At 43.7% G+C, this 15,523-nt stretch overlaps 1 protein-coding gene across 2 annotated transcripts in view; it reads right to left on the bottom strand.

Annotated features, from left to right (window-relative positions):
• LOC124038478 (dual specificity mitogen-activated protein kinase kinase 6-like) overlaps positions 1-15,523 on the bottom strand; it is a 56,684-nt gene extending 41,161 nt beyond the window's left edge. The window contains exon 1 of one of the 2 annotated variants that reach the window (XM_046354408.1): positions 15,057-15,523. In XM_046354408.1, coding sequence (XP_046210364.1) covers positions 15,057-15,147 — 91 coding nt within the window. In that variant the 5' untranslated portion in view covers positions 15,148-15,523. Of the gene's footprint in view, positions 1-14,703; positions 14,735-15,056 lie in introns of those variants that run through there. The other variant, XM_046354409.1, reaches the window with a different exon arrangement.

Below are 15,523 nucleotides of genomic sequence, written 5' to 3'. Positions count from 1 at the left end.
GCCAAGGACTTCATGCTTTCTGGTAAATTTTGATTGCAATACTGGGTGGGGTGAATATATTTTATATGACATACATTATTTTTTGTTAACTAGTAAATAGTAGCCTACAGCAAAGTGTGTTTAAATAATTTCAAAAATTTCTGCTAGTTAGTTTTAGCTTGCTTGAGCCTGCTAGCTGAGTGTTAATTCACTTGTTTCCATACACGTTTCATTTTAAAACATTTATCTTACAAAGGAGTTGTATAATCTAACTACTTAACTATTTATCTGTACATGGAATTGGATGTTTTTTTAAACTCTTTTTTTTCTCATCTTTACAGGAAAATGCCACAGGCACTATCTGATGTGTGGAGACATTTTACTGCAGCTAATGTAGAAGGAAAAGTGGTGTACATTTGCAAATACTGTGCCAAATGTGAAGAATGCAACAAAGATGCAGAATCATCTGGCCAAAGTGCATAAAATTCCCTCAGCTCTCACAACAAGCAACCTCTGACAAAAGTCCCTGTACTTCTATTCGAGGTGAAAATTATGAATCAGACACCTTATCAATAGCAACAGCTTATGGTCCTCCTGGAATCAGAAGTTTTTTTTCTCAATGGAGGAACGCTGTCAGAGAAATGCTGATGAATGTCTTGCTCGAGCTGTGTATGCAACTGGTTCACCTCTGATGCTCACAGGCAATGTGTATTGGAAGAGATTTCTGAATGTTCTTCGCCCAGCATACACCCCTCCAACCAGACATGCGTCACCTATTTTTTTTGCTGGATGCAGAGTTTAACAGCTTTCAAGTGAACGTCAAGCATATCATAGAGAATGCAGACTGTATTGCAATCATCTCGTGGGCAAGGAATAATTAACTACATCATATCCACCCCTCAACCAGTACTCTACAAGAGCACAGACACAAGGGACAAAAGACACACCGGTCTCCACATTGCAGATGAGCTGAGTCAATGACCTTGGACCACAGAAGGTATTTGCACTTATGACAGACAATGCTGCGAACATGAAGGCTGCTTGGTCTAAAGTGGAGGAGTCCGACCCTCACATCACACTCATTGACTGTGCTGCTCATGCATTGAATCTGCTCCTCACGGACATCATGCACTGAAAACAATGGATACACTCTACAAGAGAGCCAAGGAAATGGTTAGGTAAGTGAAGGGTCATCAAGTTCTCACCAATTAAAGTGAGAAGAATAAGAGCACCACATTGAAGCTGCCCAGCAACACGTTGGGGTGGTGTTGTCATCATGTTTGACAGTCTCCTGGAGGGGAAGGAGTCTCTCCAAGAAATGGCCATATCACAGTCTGCCGATATGGACAGCCGCATCAAGAGGATCCTCCTGAATTATGTATTTTGGGAGAGTGGTAAGCAGCCTGAAACTCCTGAAACCTATAGCAGTAGCCATTGCATGCACGGATTTAGGGAGACAATGTCATCCTGTCTGATTTTCAGACTCTGCTTGCAGATGTAAGAGAAGAAATCCGTACTGCCCTGCCCAATTCACTGTTTCTCCAAGCAGAGGAAACTGCAGTTCTGAAATACATCAAAAAACGTGAAGACTTCTGCCTGAAGCCCATACACACCGCAGCATGCATGTTGGACCCCAAGTATGCAGGCAAGAGCATCCTGTCTGGTGCAGAGATCAACAAGGCCTATGGTGTCATCACTACTGCGTCTTGCTACCTTCGCCTGGATGAGGGCAAGGTTCTTGGCGATGTACACTTCCAAGCAAGGGCTTTGGGATGGAGATGAGATTTTTTGGCATGATTGCCATATTGCCAAAAAATCTCATCAGCCACCTGGTGGAAGGGACTTGGGATCTGAGGCTCTTTCCCCTGTTGCATCCATCATCCTCCAAATCCCACCAACATCAGCCGCCTCAGAGCCAACTGGTTCCTGTTTGGGAAAACACACACACCAAAGCACAAAACAGGCTGACCAATACAAGGGTTGAAATATTGGTGGCCATCTGGGCAAATCTGAGGCTTTTTGAGCCTGACAACAAGCCATCCTCAACAAGGTTGGAAAGTGACAGTGAAGATGAGGCCTCAGTCTGATGTTCAAGACGTGGATATTGAGGAGGTCCAGGGAGAAGACATGGAAGCCAACCAAAGCTTTAGTTTCTAGACTATACTTTTACAGATGTATGTTGAAAACCTTTTTGGGAGATGCAATGAATCATTGGGGATCATATTCCCTTTTGTTGTTCAGTGAAATAATCCCATGTGAAGGATCAACTCATTTAATTCAAGTTAAATTCAGAACTAAATTGTTTTGTTTTTTTTCTATTGGAAGGATTGAATCATTTGCAGCTATTTACATTACATTTAAGTCATTTAGCAGACGCTCTTATCCAGAGCGACTTACAAATTGGTGCGTTCACCTTATGACATCTAGTGGAGCAGCCACTTTACAATAGTGCATCTAAATCTTTTAAGGGGGGGGGTGAGAAGGATTACTTTATCCTATCCTAGGTATTCCTTAAAGAGGTGGGGTTTCAGGTGTCTCCGGAAGCTATGTCTATTTATGATAAGGTAAAATGTTTCTGTCTCCATATGGTAAATGTATCCAATTAAAAAACATCTACATTTAAACGCTATCAATATTAATTTGCATATATTCCTGATAATTCCCACAGAAAGTTTCCACTTCTGAATTTTCCCCAAAATGTGCAACCCTAGCTCTGATATAGGAACAATACCTTTAAGTTTGAAATGATTCCGTTTGATTAGAGAATGATTCTGTTCAATGCGATATGATACACTAACATTCGATGCATAAACACATGAATTTTCCATTCTAAATTAAAATCAAATCTGCTGCCGATGAAGTTCATGAGTTGGGCCTCTGAACTGGATCTGTCTGAGCTGACTTCTGTACATGTGAGTGTAAATTATGCATGTCTATGGTGTAACTACTATGTGTTTGTGTGAATAAGGTAGGCGGTGGGTGCAATGTAGCCTGTTTTTTTTTGTTGCAATGAATATATAGCACAATTTTGGATTCCACCCCCATCGCAGGAGATGAAGGCTGACGTTTTACGTGTCCCCAACCGGTTGTGTTTTTTTGTTCGTTAATTTGCGTTGTTTGTAACTTATTTTGTACATAATGTTGCGGGTACTGTCTTTTATGACCGAAAAATAACTTCTAGACATCAGGACTGTGATTACTCACTACGGACTAGCCGAATCCTCTTTTTCCTTTCATGACTTTGACGAGCCCGACATGAAGGATACACTGCTTCCTCGGGAACAGGCCCCCGATCCCTATGATCTGCCTTCTGAGAATTCATAGGCGATCGAATAAACCCCCACTTCCCTCCATTCTGCTGGCAAACCTGCAATCTTTGGACAATAAAATCAACAAGTTACGCGGAAGATTAAACTACCAACAGGACATTAAAAACTGTAACATCTTATGCTTCACGGAGTCATGATGGACGACGACAACATCAACATACAGTTGGCTGGTTATACGATGTACCAGCAGGATAGAACAGCGACATCTGTTAAGACAAGGGGTGGCGGTCTATGTATTTTTGTAAACAACAGCTGGTGCACAATATCTAAGGAAGTCTCGAGCTATTGCTCACCAGAGGTAGAGTATCTCATGATAAGCTGTAGACCACACTATCTACCTAGAGAGTTATCATCTGTGTTCTTCGTAGCTGTTTACATACCACCATAGTCAGAGGCTGGCACTAAGACAGCATTGAATGAGCTGTATTCTGCCATAAGCAAGCAAGAAAACACTCACCCAGAGGCGGCGATCCTAGTAGCAGGGAACGTTAAATGTAGGGAAACTTTTCTATCAGCGTGTTAAATCTGTAATCAGAGGGTGAAAAAAACTCCACCTTTACTGCACACACACAGAGACGCAAACATACCTCTCCCTCGCCCTCCATTTGCTAAATCTGACCATAATTCTATCCTCCTGATTCCTGCTTACAAGCAAAAACTAAAGCAGGAAGCATCAGTGACTAGATCAATAAAAAAGTGGTCAAATGAAGCAGATGCTAAGCTACAGGACTGTTTCACTATCACAGACTCCAATATGTTCCAGGTTTCCTCCGATGGCATTGAGGAGTACACCACATCAGCTATTGGCTTCCTCAACAACTGTATCGTTGATGTCATCCCCACAGTGACCGTACGTACATAACCCAACCAGAAGTCATGGATTACAGGCAACATTCGCACTGAGCTAAAGGCTAGAGCTGCTGCTTTCAAGGAGCGGAAAGCTTATAAGAAAACCAGCTATGCCCTCCGATGAACCATCAAACAGGCAAAGCGTTAATACAGGACTATGATTGAACCGTACTACACCGGCTCTGGCGCTTGTCGGATGTGGCAGGGCTTGCAAACCATTACAGACTACAACTGGCAAGTGTCTTCACTGGCATTTTCAACCTCTCCCTGTCCGAGTCTGTAATACCAACATGTTTCAAGCAGACCACCTTAGTGCCTATGCCTAAGAACACTAAGGTAACCTGCCTAAATGACTACCGACCTGTAACACTCACATCTGTAGCAATGAAGTGATTTGAAAGGCTGGTTATGGCTCACATCAACACCATTATCCCAGAAACCCTAGACCCAGGCCAATTTGCAACCCGCCCCAGCAGACCCACAGATGATGCAACCTCCATTGCACTCCACACTGCCCTTTCCACCTGGACAAAAGTAACACCTATTTGAGAATGCTATTCATTGACTACAGCTCACTGTTCAACACCATAGTGACCTCAAAGCTCATCAATAAGCTAAGGACCCTAGTACTAAACACCTCCCTCTGCAACTGGATCCTGGACTTCCTGACGGTTCGCCCCCAGGTGGTAAGGTTAGGTAACAACACATCCGCCATGCTGATCCTCAACACAGGGGCCCCTCAGGGGTGCGTGCTCAGTCCGCTCCTGTACTCCCTGTTCACTCAGGCCTGCATGGCCAGGCACAATTCCAACACCATCATTAAGATTGCCGATGACAACAGTGGTAGGCCTGATTACCGACAAAGACGAGACAGCCTATAGGGAGGAGGTCAGAGACCTGGCCATGTGGTGCCAGGACAACAACCTCTCCCTCAACATGATCAAGACAAAGGAGATGATTGTGGACTACAGGAAAAATTATACAGAACATGCCCCATTCTCATCGAAGGGGCTGCAGTGGAGCAAGTTGAGATCTTTAAGTTTCTTGGTGTCCACATCACCAACAAACTAAGAGGGTCTTAGCACACTGAGACAATTGTGGGCACTACAAAACCTATTCCCCTCAGGAGACTGAAAAGATTTTGCATAGGTCCTCAGATCCTCAAAAGCTTCTACAGCTGCACCATCGAGAGCATCCTGAACTAGAGGTTGACCGATTAATCGGCACGCCCGATTAGTTAGGGCCGAGTTCAAGTCTTCATAACAATCGGTAATCTGCATTTTTGGACACAGATATTGCATTCCACGAGGAAACTGTGCGGCAGGCTGACAACCTGTTACGCGAGGGGAGCAAGGAGCCAATGTAAGTTGCTAGCTAGCATTAAACTTATCTTACAAAAAACAATCAATCTTCTCATAATCCCTAGTTAACTACACATGGTTGATGATATTACTAGGTTTTTATTTATTTCACCTTTATTTAACCAGGTAGGCAAGTTGAGAACAAGTTTGCATTTACAACTGCGACCTGGCCAAGATAAAGCAAATCAATTCAACATATATAACAACACAGTTACACATGGAGTAAAACAAACATACAGTCAATTATACAGTAGAAAAATAAGTCTATATACAATGTGAGCAAATGAGGTGAGATATGGGAGGTAAACCCAATAAATAGGCCATGGTGGCGAAGTAAATACAATATAGCAATTAAAACACTGGAATGGTAGATTTGACAGTAGATGAGTGTGCAAAGTAGAAATAATGGGGTGCAAAGGAGCAAAATAAAAAAAATAACAAAATACAGTAGGGGAAGAGGTAGTTGTTTGGGCTATTTATAGATGGGTTATGTACAGGTGTGAGCTGCTCTGACAGCTGGTGCTTAAAGCTAGTGACGGAGATAAGCGTTTCTACTTTCAGAGATTTTTGTAATTCTTTCCAGTCATTGGCAGCAGAGAACTGGAAGGAGAGGCGGTCAAAGGAGGAATTGGCTTTGGGGGTGACAAGTGAGATATACCTGCTGGAACGCGTTCTACGGGTGGGTACTGCTATGGTGACCAGCGAGCAGAGATAAGGCGGGACTTTACCTACCAGGGTCTTGTAGATGACCTGGAGCCAGTGGGTTTGTCGACGAGTATGAAGCGAGAGCGTACAGGTCGCAGTGGTGGAAAGTATATGGTGTTTTGGTGACAAAACGGATGGCACTGTGATAGACTGCATCCAATTTGTTGAGTAGGGTGTTGGAGGCTATTTTGTAAATGACATTGCCGAAGTCAAGGATCGGTAAGATGGTCAGTTTTACGAGGGTATGTTTGGCAGCATGGGTGAAGGATGCTTTGTTGCAAAATAGGAAGCCAATTCTAGATTTAACTTTGGATTGGAGATGTTTTATGCGAGTCTGCAAGGAGAGTTTACAGTCTAACCAGACACCTAGGTAATTGTAGTTATGTTAACTAGCTTGCCCTGCGTTGCATATAATCAATGCGGTGCCTGTTAATTTGTCATCGAATCACAGACTATAAACGGGGATGATTTAAACGAATGTACCTAACCATAAACATTAATGCTTTTCTTTAAAATCAATACACAGAAGTATATTCTTTTAAACCTGCATATTTAGTTAAAAGTAATTAATGTTAGCAGGCAATAATAACTTGGGAAATTGTGTCACTTCTCTTGCATTCATTGCATGCAGAGTCAGGTTATATGCAACAGTTTGGGCCCATAACAGCAATATTTAGACTTTGGGTTGCCACCCGTTCGATAAAATACGGAACGGTTCTGTATTTCACTGAAATAAACATTTTGTTTTCAGAATTATAGTTTCCTGATTTGACCATATTAATGACCAATGGCTCGTATTTCTGTGTTTGTTATATTATAATTAAGTCTATGATTTGATAGAGAAGTCTGACTGAGCGGTGGTAAGCGGCAGTAGGCTCATAAGCATTCGTTCAAACTTTACTGAGTTTGCCAGCAGCTCTTAGCAATGCTTGCATCAAAGCGCTGTTTATGACTTCAAGCCTATCAACTCCTGAGATTAGGCTGGGATTAGGCTGGGATTAGGCTGGCAATACTAGTGTGCCTATTAGAACATCTAATAGTCAAAGGTATATGAAATCCAAATGGTATAGAGAGAATAGTCGACACGTCATAATTCCTATAATAACTACAACCTAAAACGTCTTAACTGGGAATATTGAAGAACTGGGAATATTGAACCACCAGCTTTCATATGTTCTCATGTTCTGAGCAAGGAACTTAAACATTAGCTTTTTTACATGGCACATATTGCACTTTTACTTTCTTCTCCAACACTGTGGTTTTGCATTATTTAAACCAAATTGAGCATGTTTCATTATTTATTTGAGACTAAATAGATTGTATGTAGTCTCAAATAAATATACATACATACATACATACATACATACATACATACATACATACATACATACATACATACATACATACATACATACATACATACATACATACATACATACATACATACATACATACATACATACATACATACATACATACATACATACATACATACATACATACATACATACATACATACATACATACATACATACATACATACATACATACATACACATATATTACACACACATGTAAAAAACATGATAATAACAATAATTGTCCGATTAATTGGTATCTGCCTTTTTTGGTCCTCCAATAATCAGTATCTGCGTTGAAAAATCATAATTGGTCGACCTCTAATCCTGACTGGTTGCATCACTGCCTGGTATGGCAATTGCTCGGCCTCCGACCGCAAGGCACTACAGAGTGTGAACGGCCCAGTACATTACTAGGGCGAAGCGTCCTGCCATCCAGGACCTCTATACCAGGCGGTGTTAGAGGAAGGCCCTAAAAATTGTCAGACTCTAGTCACCCTAGTCATAGACTTTTCTCTCTGCTACCGCACGGCAAGCAGTACCGGAGCTCCAAGTCTAGGTCCGAGAGGCTTCAGCTTCTATCCTCTCCGAGAGGCTTCAGCTTCTATCCTCAAGCCATAGGACTCCTGAACATTGCAGCGCCCCCCTCTTTTACATCGCTGCTACTACTACTGTTATCATCTATGCATAGTCCCTTTAATATGTGCATGTAGGTTGGCAAATTAGTTCGCAATGAGCCAGGCTGTCCAAACTGTTGCATATATCCTGACTCTGCGTGCAATGAATGCAAGAGAAGTGACACAATTACACCTGGTTAATATTGCCTACTAACCTGGATTTATTTTAGCTAAATATGCAGGTTTAAAAATATATACTTTGTGTATTGATTTTAAGAAAGGCATTGGTGTTGATGGTTAGGTACAGTCATCCAACGATTGTGCTTTTTTCGCAAATGCGCTTTTGTTAAATCATTCCACAGCGTTGCATCGATTATATGCAAAGCAGGACACACTAGATAAACTAGTAATATCATCAACCATGTGCAGCTATAACTAATGATTATGATTGATTGTTTTTTATAAGATAAGTTTAATGCTAGCTAGCAACTTACCTTGGCTTCTACTGCATTCGCGTAACAGGCAGGCTCCTTGTGGAGTGCAATGAGAGGCAGGTGGTTAGAGCGTTGGACTAGTTAACTGTAAGGTTGCAAGATTGAATCCCCCGAACTGACAAGGTGAAAATCTGTCATTCTGCCCCTGAACGAGGCAGTTAACCCACCGTTCCTAGGCCATCATTGAAAATAAGAATGTGTTCTTAACTGACTTGCCTAGTTAAATAAAGGTGTAAAACAAAAATATATGTAAACAGCAAAATCGGCGCCTAAAAACACAGATTTCCGATTGTTATGAAAACTTGAAATCGGCCCTAATTAATCGGCCATTCCGATTAATCGGTCGACCTCTAATATATATATATATATTAGGAACGATGCATATCGAAGAATCATTACATCACTAGTCAACAGTACTACTCCTAGTAGGAGTGGGAACTCTGGACGGGATTATTCAATTAAGTGTTTGTTGTCATTCAATGAGAGATGTCCAATTTAAATGCAAATGTTGAGAAATACTGCATCAACCATTCTTGTTAGATGTAAAATTGCACAACCATGTCCTCCTCTGCAACTTTTTGAAATAAATTAATAACAGATCTTGATTTATCTTAAATGAATTCAAAATATTTGGAGGAAGTGTTTTCTGGCCATGTTGCTACGGCATCTCAACAGTAATACTGCCGCATTTTTCTATTTTCCAGCGAAGGTCTTTTAAAGGGAGTATGCGAAGCACAGACGTTCACTTCACCTGGCGGAGTTCTGCTAGTAGCAAACCAAACCTATTACACGGTCGCTTTTAGGCAATCCCCCAACCAAACGCTCACGCACAACCAGATATTGATTGTAGACAGCTTATGTCAATTAACCTCTCTGGGATATGTGGGACAGTAGCAACCCACCTGGCCAACATCCAGTGAAAATGCAGAGCGCCAAATTCAAATAAACTATAAAAATCCAACTTTGATGAAATTACACATTCAATATACCAAATTAAAGCTACACTTGAGATTCCAGCCAAAGTGTCAGATTTCAAAAATGCTTTACAGCGAAAGCAAACAATGCTATTATCTGAGGATAGCACCCCAGTAAACAAAGAGAGAAAAGCATATTTCAACCCTGCAGGCGCGACACAAAACAAAGAAATAAAAATATAATTAATGCCTTACCTTTGACAAGCTTCTTCTGTTGGCACTCCAATATGTCCCATAAACATCACAAATGGTCCTTTTGTTCAATTAATTCTGTCAATATATATCCAAAATGTACATTTATTTGGCGCATTTGATCCAACTTGCGCAACGTGACTACAAAATATCTCAAAAGTTACCTGTAAGCATTGTCCAAACATTTCAAACTACTTTTGTAATACAACTTTAGGTATTTTTTAATGTAAATCATTGATCAAATTGAAGACTGTCACTCCTTGGTCTTAGTATTTTATGTTTTCTTTATTTATTTGGTCAGGCCAGGGTGTGACATGGGTTATTGTGGTGTGTTTTTGTCTTAGGGGTTTTGTGGGGTGTCTACGTAGTCTATGGCTGCCTGAGGCGGTTCTCAATCAGAGTCAGGTGATTATCGTTGTCTCTGATTGGGAACCATATTTAGGCAGCCATATTCTGTGAGTGTTTTGTGGGTGATTGTTCCTGTCTTTATGTTTGCACCAGATAGGGCTGTTTCGGTTTTTCACTTTTCATTTATTTTGTAGTTTCCGCTTGTATTGTTTTTCCTTCATTAAAATATATATCATGAATCATCATCACGCTGCATTTTGGTCCGATCCTTGTTCTACCTCTTCGTTAGAGGAGGAGATAGAAGAGAGCCGTTACAGAATCACCCACCACACATGGACCAAGCAACGTGGTAACAGGCAACAGCAGCAGCGGGAGCAGCGCGACAAGAATTTTTGGACTTGGGAGGAAATCCTCGACGGGAGAGGACCCTGGGCTAAACCTGGGGAGTGTAGCCGCACTAAGGTGCAGCGGGAGAAGGACTGGACATGGGAGGACGAACTGGACGGTGAAGGACCTTGGGCTCAGCCTGGAGAATATCGCCGCCCCAAGGAAGAACTGGAGAGGCGCTGGTATGAGGAGGCAGCACGGCGACGCGGATGGAAGCCCCAAAAATTTCTTGGGGGGTGGCTAACAGGGAGTATGGCTATGCCAGGTAGGAGACCTGCGCAAACTCCCTGTGCTTACCGGGGGGCTAGAGAGACCGGGCAGGCACCGTGTTATGCTATGGAGCGCACAGTGTTTCCAGTGCGGGTGCATAGCCCGGTGCGGTTCATACCAGCTCTTCGTATTGGCCGGGCTAGAGTGGCATCGAGCCAGGTAAGGTTGGGCAGGCTTGGTGCTCAAGAGCTCCAGTGCGCCTGCACGGTCCGGTCTATCCAGAGCCACCTCCACACACCAGTCCTCCGGTGGCAGCTCCCCGCACCAGGCTTCCTGTGCGTGTTCTCTATCCAGTTCCACCAGTGCCAGCACCACGCATCAGGCCTACAGTGCGCCTCGCCTCTCCAGCGCTGTCGGAGTCTCCCGCCTGTTCAGCGCTGTCGGAGCCTTTCTCCTCTCCTGCGCTGCCGGAGTCTCCCGCCTGTTTAGCGCAGCCAGAGCCTTCCTTCTCTCCAGCGCTGCCGGAGTCTCCTGCCTGTTCAGCGCAGCCTGAGCTGCCAGTCTGCATGGAGCAGCCAGAGCTGCCAGTCTGCATGGAGCAGCCAAAGCTGTCAGTCTGCATGGAGCAGCCAGAGCTGTCAGGTTGCATAGAGCAGCCAGAGCTGTCAGTCTGCATGGAGCAGCCAGAGCTGCCAGGTTGCATGGAGCAGCAAGAGCTGCCTGTCTGCATAGAGCAGCCAGAGCTGCCAGTCTGCATGGAGCTGCCAGTCTGCATAGAGCAGCCAGAGCTGTCAGTCTGCATAGAGCAGCCAGAGCTGCCAGTCTGCATGGAGCAGCCAGAGCTGCCAGTCTGCATGGTGCACCCAGAGCTTCCAGTCTGCATGGAGCAGCCAGAGCAGCTAGATCCGCCAGTCAGCCAGACTCTTCCAGATCTGCCAGTCAGCCAGACTATTCCAGATCTGCCGGTCAGCCAGAATCTTCCAGATCTGCCAGTCAGCCAGACACTTCCAGATCTGCCAGTCAGCCAGACTCTTCCAGATCTGCCAGTCAACCAGACTCTTCCAGATCTGCCAGTCAACCAGACACTTCCAGATCTGCCAGTCAACCAGACTCTTCCAGATCTGCCAGTCAACCAGACTCTTCCAGATCTGCCAGTCAACCAGACTTCCAGATCTGCCAGTCAACCAGACTCTTCCAGTCAACCAGACTCTTCCAGATCTGCCAGTCAACCAGACTCTTCCAGATCCGCCAGCCAGCCAGGATCTGCCCAGAGCCAACTACCTGCCTGAGCTTCCTCTCAGTGCTGAGCTTCCTCTCAGTGCTGAGCTTCCTCTCAGTGTTGAGCTTCCCCTCAGTGCTGGGCTTTCCCTCAGTGCTGGGCTTTCCCTCAGTGCAGGGCTTCCCCTCAGTGCTGGGCTTCCCCTCAGTGCTGGGCTTCCCCTCAGTGCTGAGCTGCCCCTCAGTCCCGAGCTTCCCCATAGTCCCGAGCTAACCCTCAGTCCCGAGCAACCCCTCAGTCCCGAGCTGCCTCAGTCACGAGCTGCCCCTCAGTCCCGAGCTGCCCCTCAGTCCCGAGCTGCCCCTCAGTCACGAGCTGCCCCTCAGTCCAGTGGGGTTCTGGGTGAGGACTATTAGGCCATGGTCGGCGGCGAGGGTGGATTATCCCAGGACGTGAGGGGGAGGAACTATGACATTAATGGAGTGGGGTCCGCGTCCCGAGCCGGAGCCGCCGCCATGGACAGACGCCCACCCGGACCCTCCCTATGGTTTTGAGGTGCGTCCGGGAGTCCGCACCTTAGGGGGGGATTCTGTCACGCCTTATTCTTAGTATTTTATGTTTTCTTTATTTATTTGGTCAGGCCAGTGTGTGACATGGGTTATTGTGGTGTGTTTTTGTCTTAGGGGTTTTGTGGGGTGTCTACGTAGTCTATGGCTGCCTGAGGCGGTTCTCAATCAGAGTCAGGTGATTATCGTTGTCTCTGATTGGGAACCATATTTAGGCAGCCATATTCTGTGAGTGTTTTATGGGTGATTGTTCCTGTCTTTATGTTTGCACCAGATAGGGCTGTTTCAGTTTTTCACTTTTCATTTATTTTGTAGTTTCCGCTTGTATTGTTTTTCCTTCATTACAATATATATCATGAATCATCATCACGCTGCATTTTGGTCCGATCCTTGTTCTACCTCTTCGTCAGAGGAGGAGATAGAAGAGAGCCGTTACAAAGACAGGATAAACAGCGTTCAATACAGGATGATAACAAAGTGTAGCGAGCATTTCTGGTCACGCGCCTCTATCTAACAGTACACTTCAAGTTACCCTCGTTCTGGATGGCCGTACTTCGTCATTACACTAAGGAAAAACCTCAACCAATTTCTAAAGACTGTTGAAATCCAGTGGCAGCGATGGGAACTGCAAGCCCCTGCCTTAGAATTCTAGATTCCCAATAAAACCCCATTGAAAAGAGAGTGCCAAATAAGTTTTGTTATACTCACAGACATAATTCAAACAGTTTTAGATCCAAATCTACTTATACGATCCAAATCTACTTATAATATGCATATCCTGGCTTCTGAGCCAGAGTAGCAGGCCGTTTACTTTGGACACGCTTTTCATCCGGAAGTGAAAATACTAACCCCTGTCCCAAAGAAGTTAAATAACATCTCCCAGGATTTTCTACCTGCAGCAAACCTAGTGAATAATGCTGGAATTACTGGTCCCCCCAGAAAAATGTAATGGCCCTAACTAGAAGGAATATGGTGCCCTTTGTGACACATCCGATAATTGTACTCCTGGCTATGCTAATCTTATTTGAATCATATACTGTACATTTTTTCTCCTTGATGATCTGTCAAAATTCACGTTCACCCCAGCAGTGGAGGCTAATGAGGGAAGGCCGACTCATAAAAACTTCTGGATTTATAGAAGTAATAAAACAATTAGGCATGTGGTGTGAAAACACTCCAAGACTTTCAAAGATGCAAATTCTGTCTGAAAAGATTGGATCAGGGGTGTACAACTAATTCCATGGAGTGCCCAGAGTGCTGGTTTCTCTTTTAATGTGTGTCCAATGGAGACCAAGACAACCAGGTGAGGGGAACTAATCATTCATTAACCAAGTACAAGGGAGCAGCGCACACCTGCAGACACTCATCCCTCCATAGAATACATTTGACACCTGTAAATTCATTAGGTTAGTAGAAATGCATTACAGAGGATTATAGAAGTTGGTTCTGATTATTGTCTCTAGACATACTCTTGTGCAGTGGTCTTGAGAGAATTCCCTTACAAAAAAAAGATAGCTGTTTTGAAACTTTAGTAAAAGTGCAGTAACTGCAAGTCACTGATATTTTGGACACAGTAATTGTGGCTATGGCGTAACACTGTAAAATTACTGCAATAACAAAAAACGTATTTTGGAAGCAGTATTTGCAGCATTCTGCAATCTGTTTTCGTACGGGAAAGCTGTTAGAGCTGACATAACATATTCTACTACCTACTTACTGACTGTGGCAAGGACATTTTTGCTTGGAGACTCGTATTTTAATAGCATATTGCCCTGTTCCTTTGGCTGTTTGCATCAGTAGACGTTCACACAGCATATCTAAATTTAGCTTTTTATTTGTTGAAATGTCTACATTATTTATTACTGCAGGAACAAAGCTCAGTCACTAGGACGAGGCGTCCCAATAATTTTCCATTGCGCACAACTGACAGTGAAAACAAAACCGCAACAAGAAGAAAATGGTCAGAGTAACTTGTGTGATTTTCAAAAATCCGTTTGAACTGAACTTAACCTGGCTACAACGCATGCACAATACTTATACGCACAGTTCGCAGTTAATGGATGCACCTTTTGTGAAAGTGCAAATGCAGTGCAATACATGTATTTGATGCATTACCTTGCACATGCAACATCTCGTCGAAATGTGTATGGATAGTGCATGCTTTAAAGGCGTTGCAATGTTATGTATGCAGTGTGTTCCCGACTATGACATGTTGCTGGCTGTATGACAGTTATATCTACGCTATAACATCTCTGGTACAAGAGGACTGCAAATACCGTAAAAATGAGCAATGATTGTTAGACAGCATCGTCTTACCAGGAACTCTGCAAAAGAAAAGATCTAAACAGGAAATGCTGACCTTTTTAACGTATCAAACTTTAAAATGCATTGACTATATCCAACCTGCAGACAATGCAGAGCTGATTGCATATCAGTATTTTTGCACAGATCGCATGTAATATTCTTACCTCCCTTTGGCTGAGACATTTCCCCTTTACTTTGATCGGGGGGAGGGGAAGCACAAAAGACTGTGCCTTGTTTCTCACTCCCTCCCTCCATCGCCCTCGCACGGGAGCTTGCTTCAGCGGCTTGCTTTGCAATAAAGATGCAAAATACAAGCAGCGATCTTTATGCACTTGGAGCCTTTTTGCATTTGAACCGTGTGTGTCCGTGCAAAGAGCAATATTACAATTGCACACCTTGCAAAACGGTCTGGAACCTTGCAAAACGGTCTGGAAATTGGTAATTTTGCAATTGTATTACAAAGAATTCTCAGCGGCACTTAAATAATGGGCTACGGCTGGCAGCTGAAAGCTACTAATTTCGATCAGACAGTGCGAGCCAGCGACGGAAGAGGAAGCGAGACATACCACTCGCTGTTTTTTTGTTGTTTTTTTTTGTTCACTGACAGTCGATGAACTAAGTAGACCAGGCC

The sequence above is a fragment of the Oncorhynchus gorbuscha genome, linkage group LG06, assembly GCF_021184085.1.
Source record: "Oncorhynchus gorbuscha isolate QuinsamMale2020 ecotype Even-year linkage group LG06, OgorEven_v1.0, whole genome shotgun sequence".
Lineage (NCBI taxonomy): Eukaryota > Metazoa > Chordata > Actinopteri > Salmoniformes > Salmonidae > Oncorhynchus > Oncorhynchus gorbuscha.
Note: the sequence above shows the minus strand (reverse complement) of the source record. Positions and strands in the feature narration are given on the sequence as shown.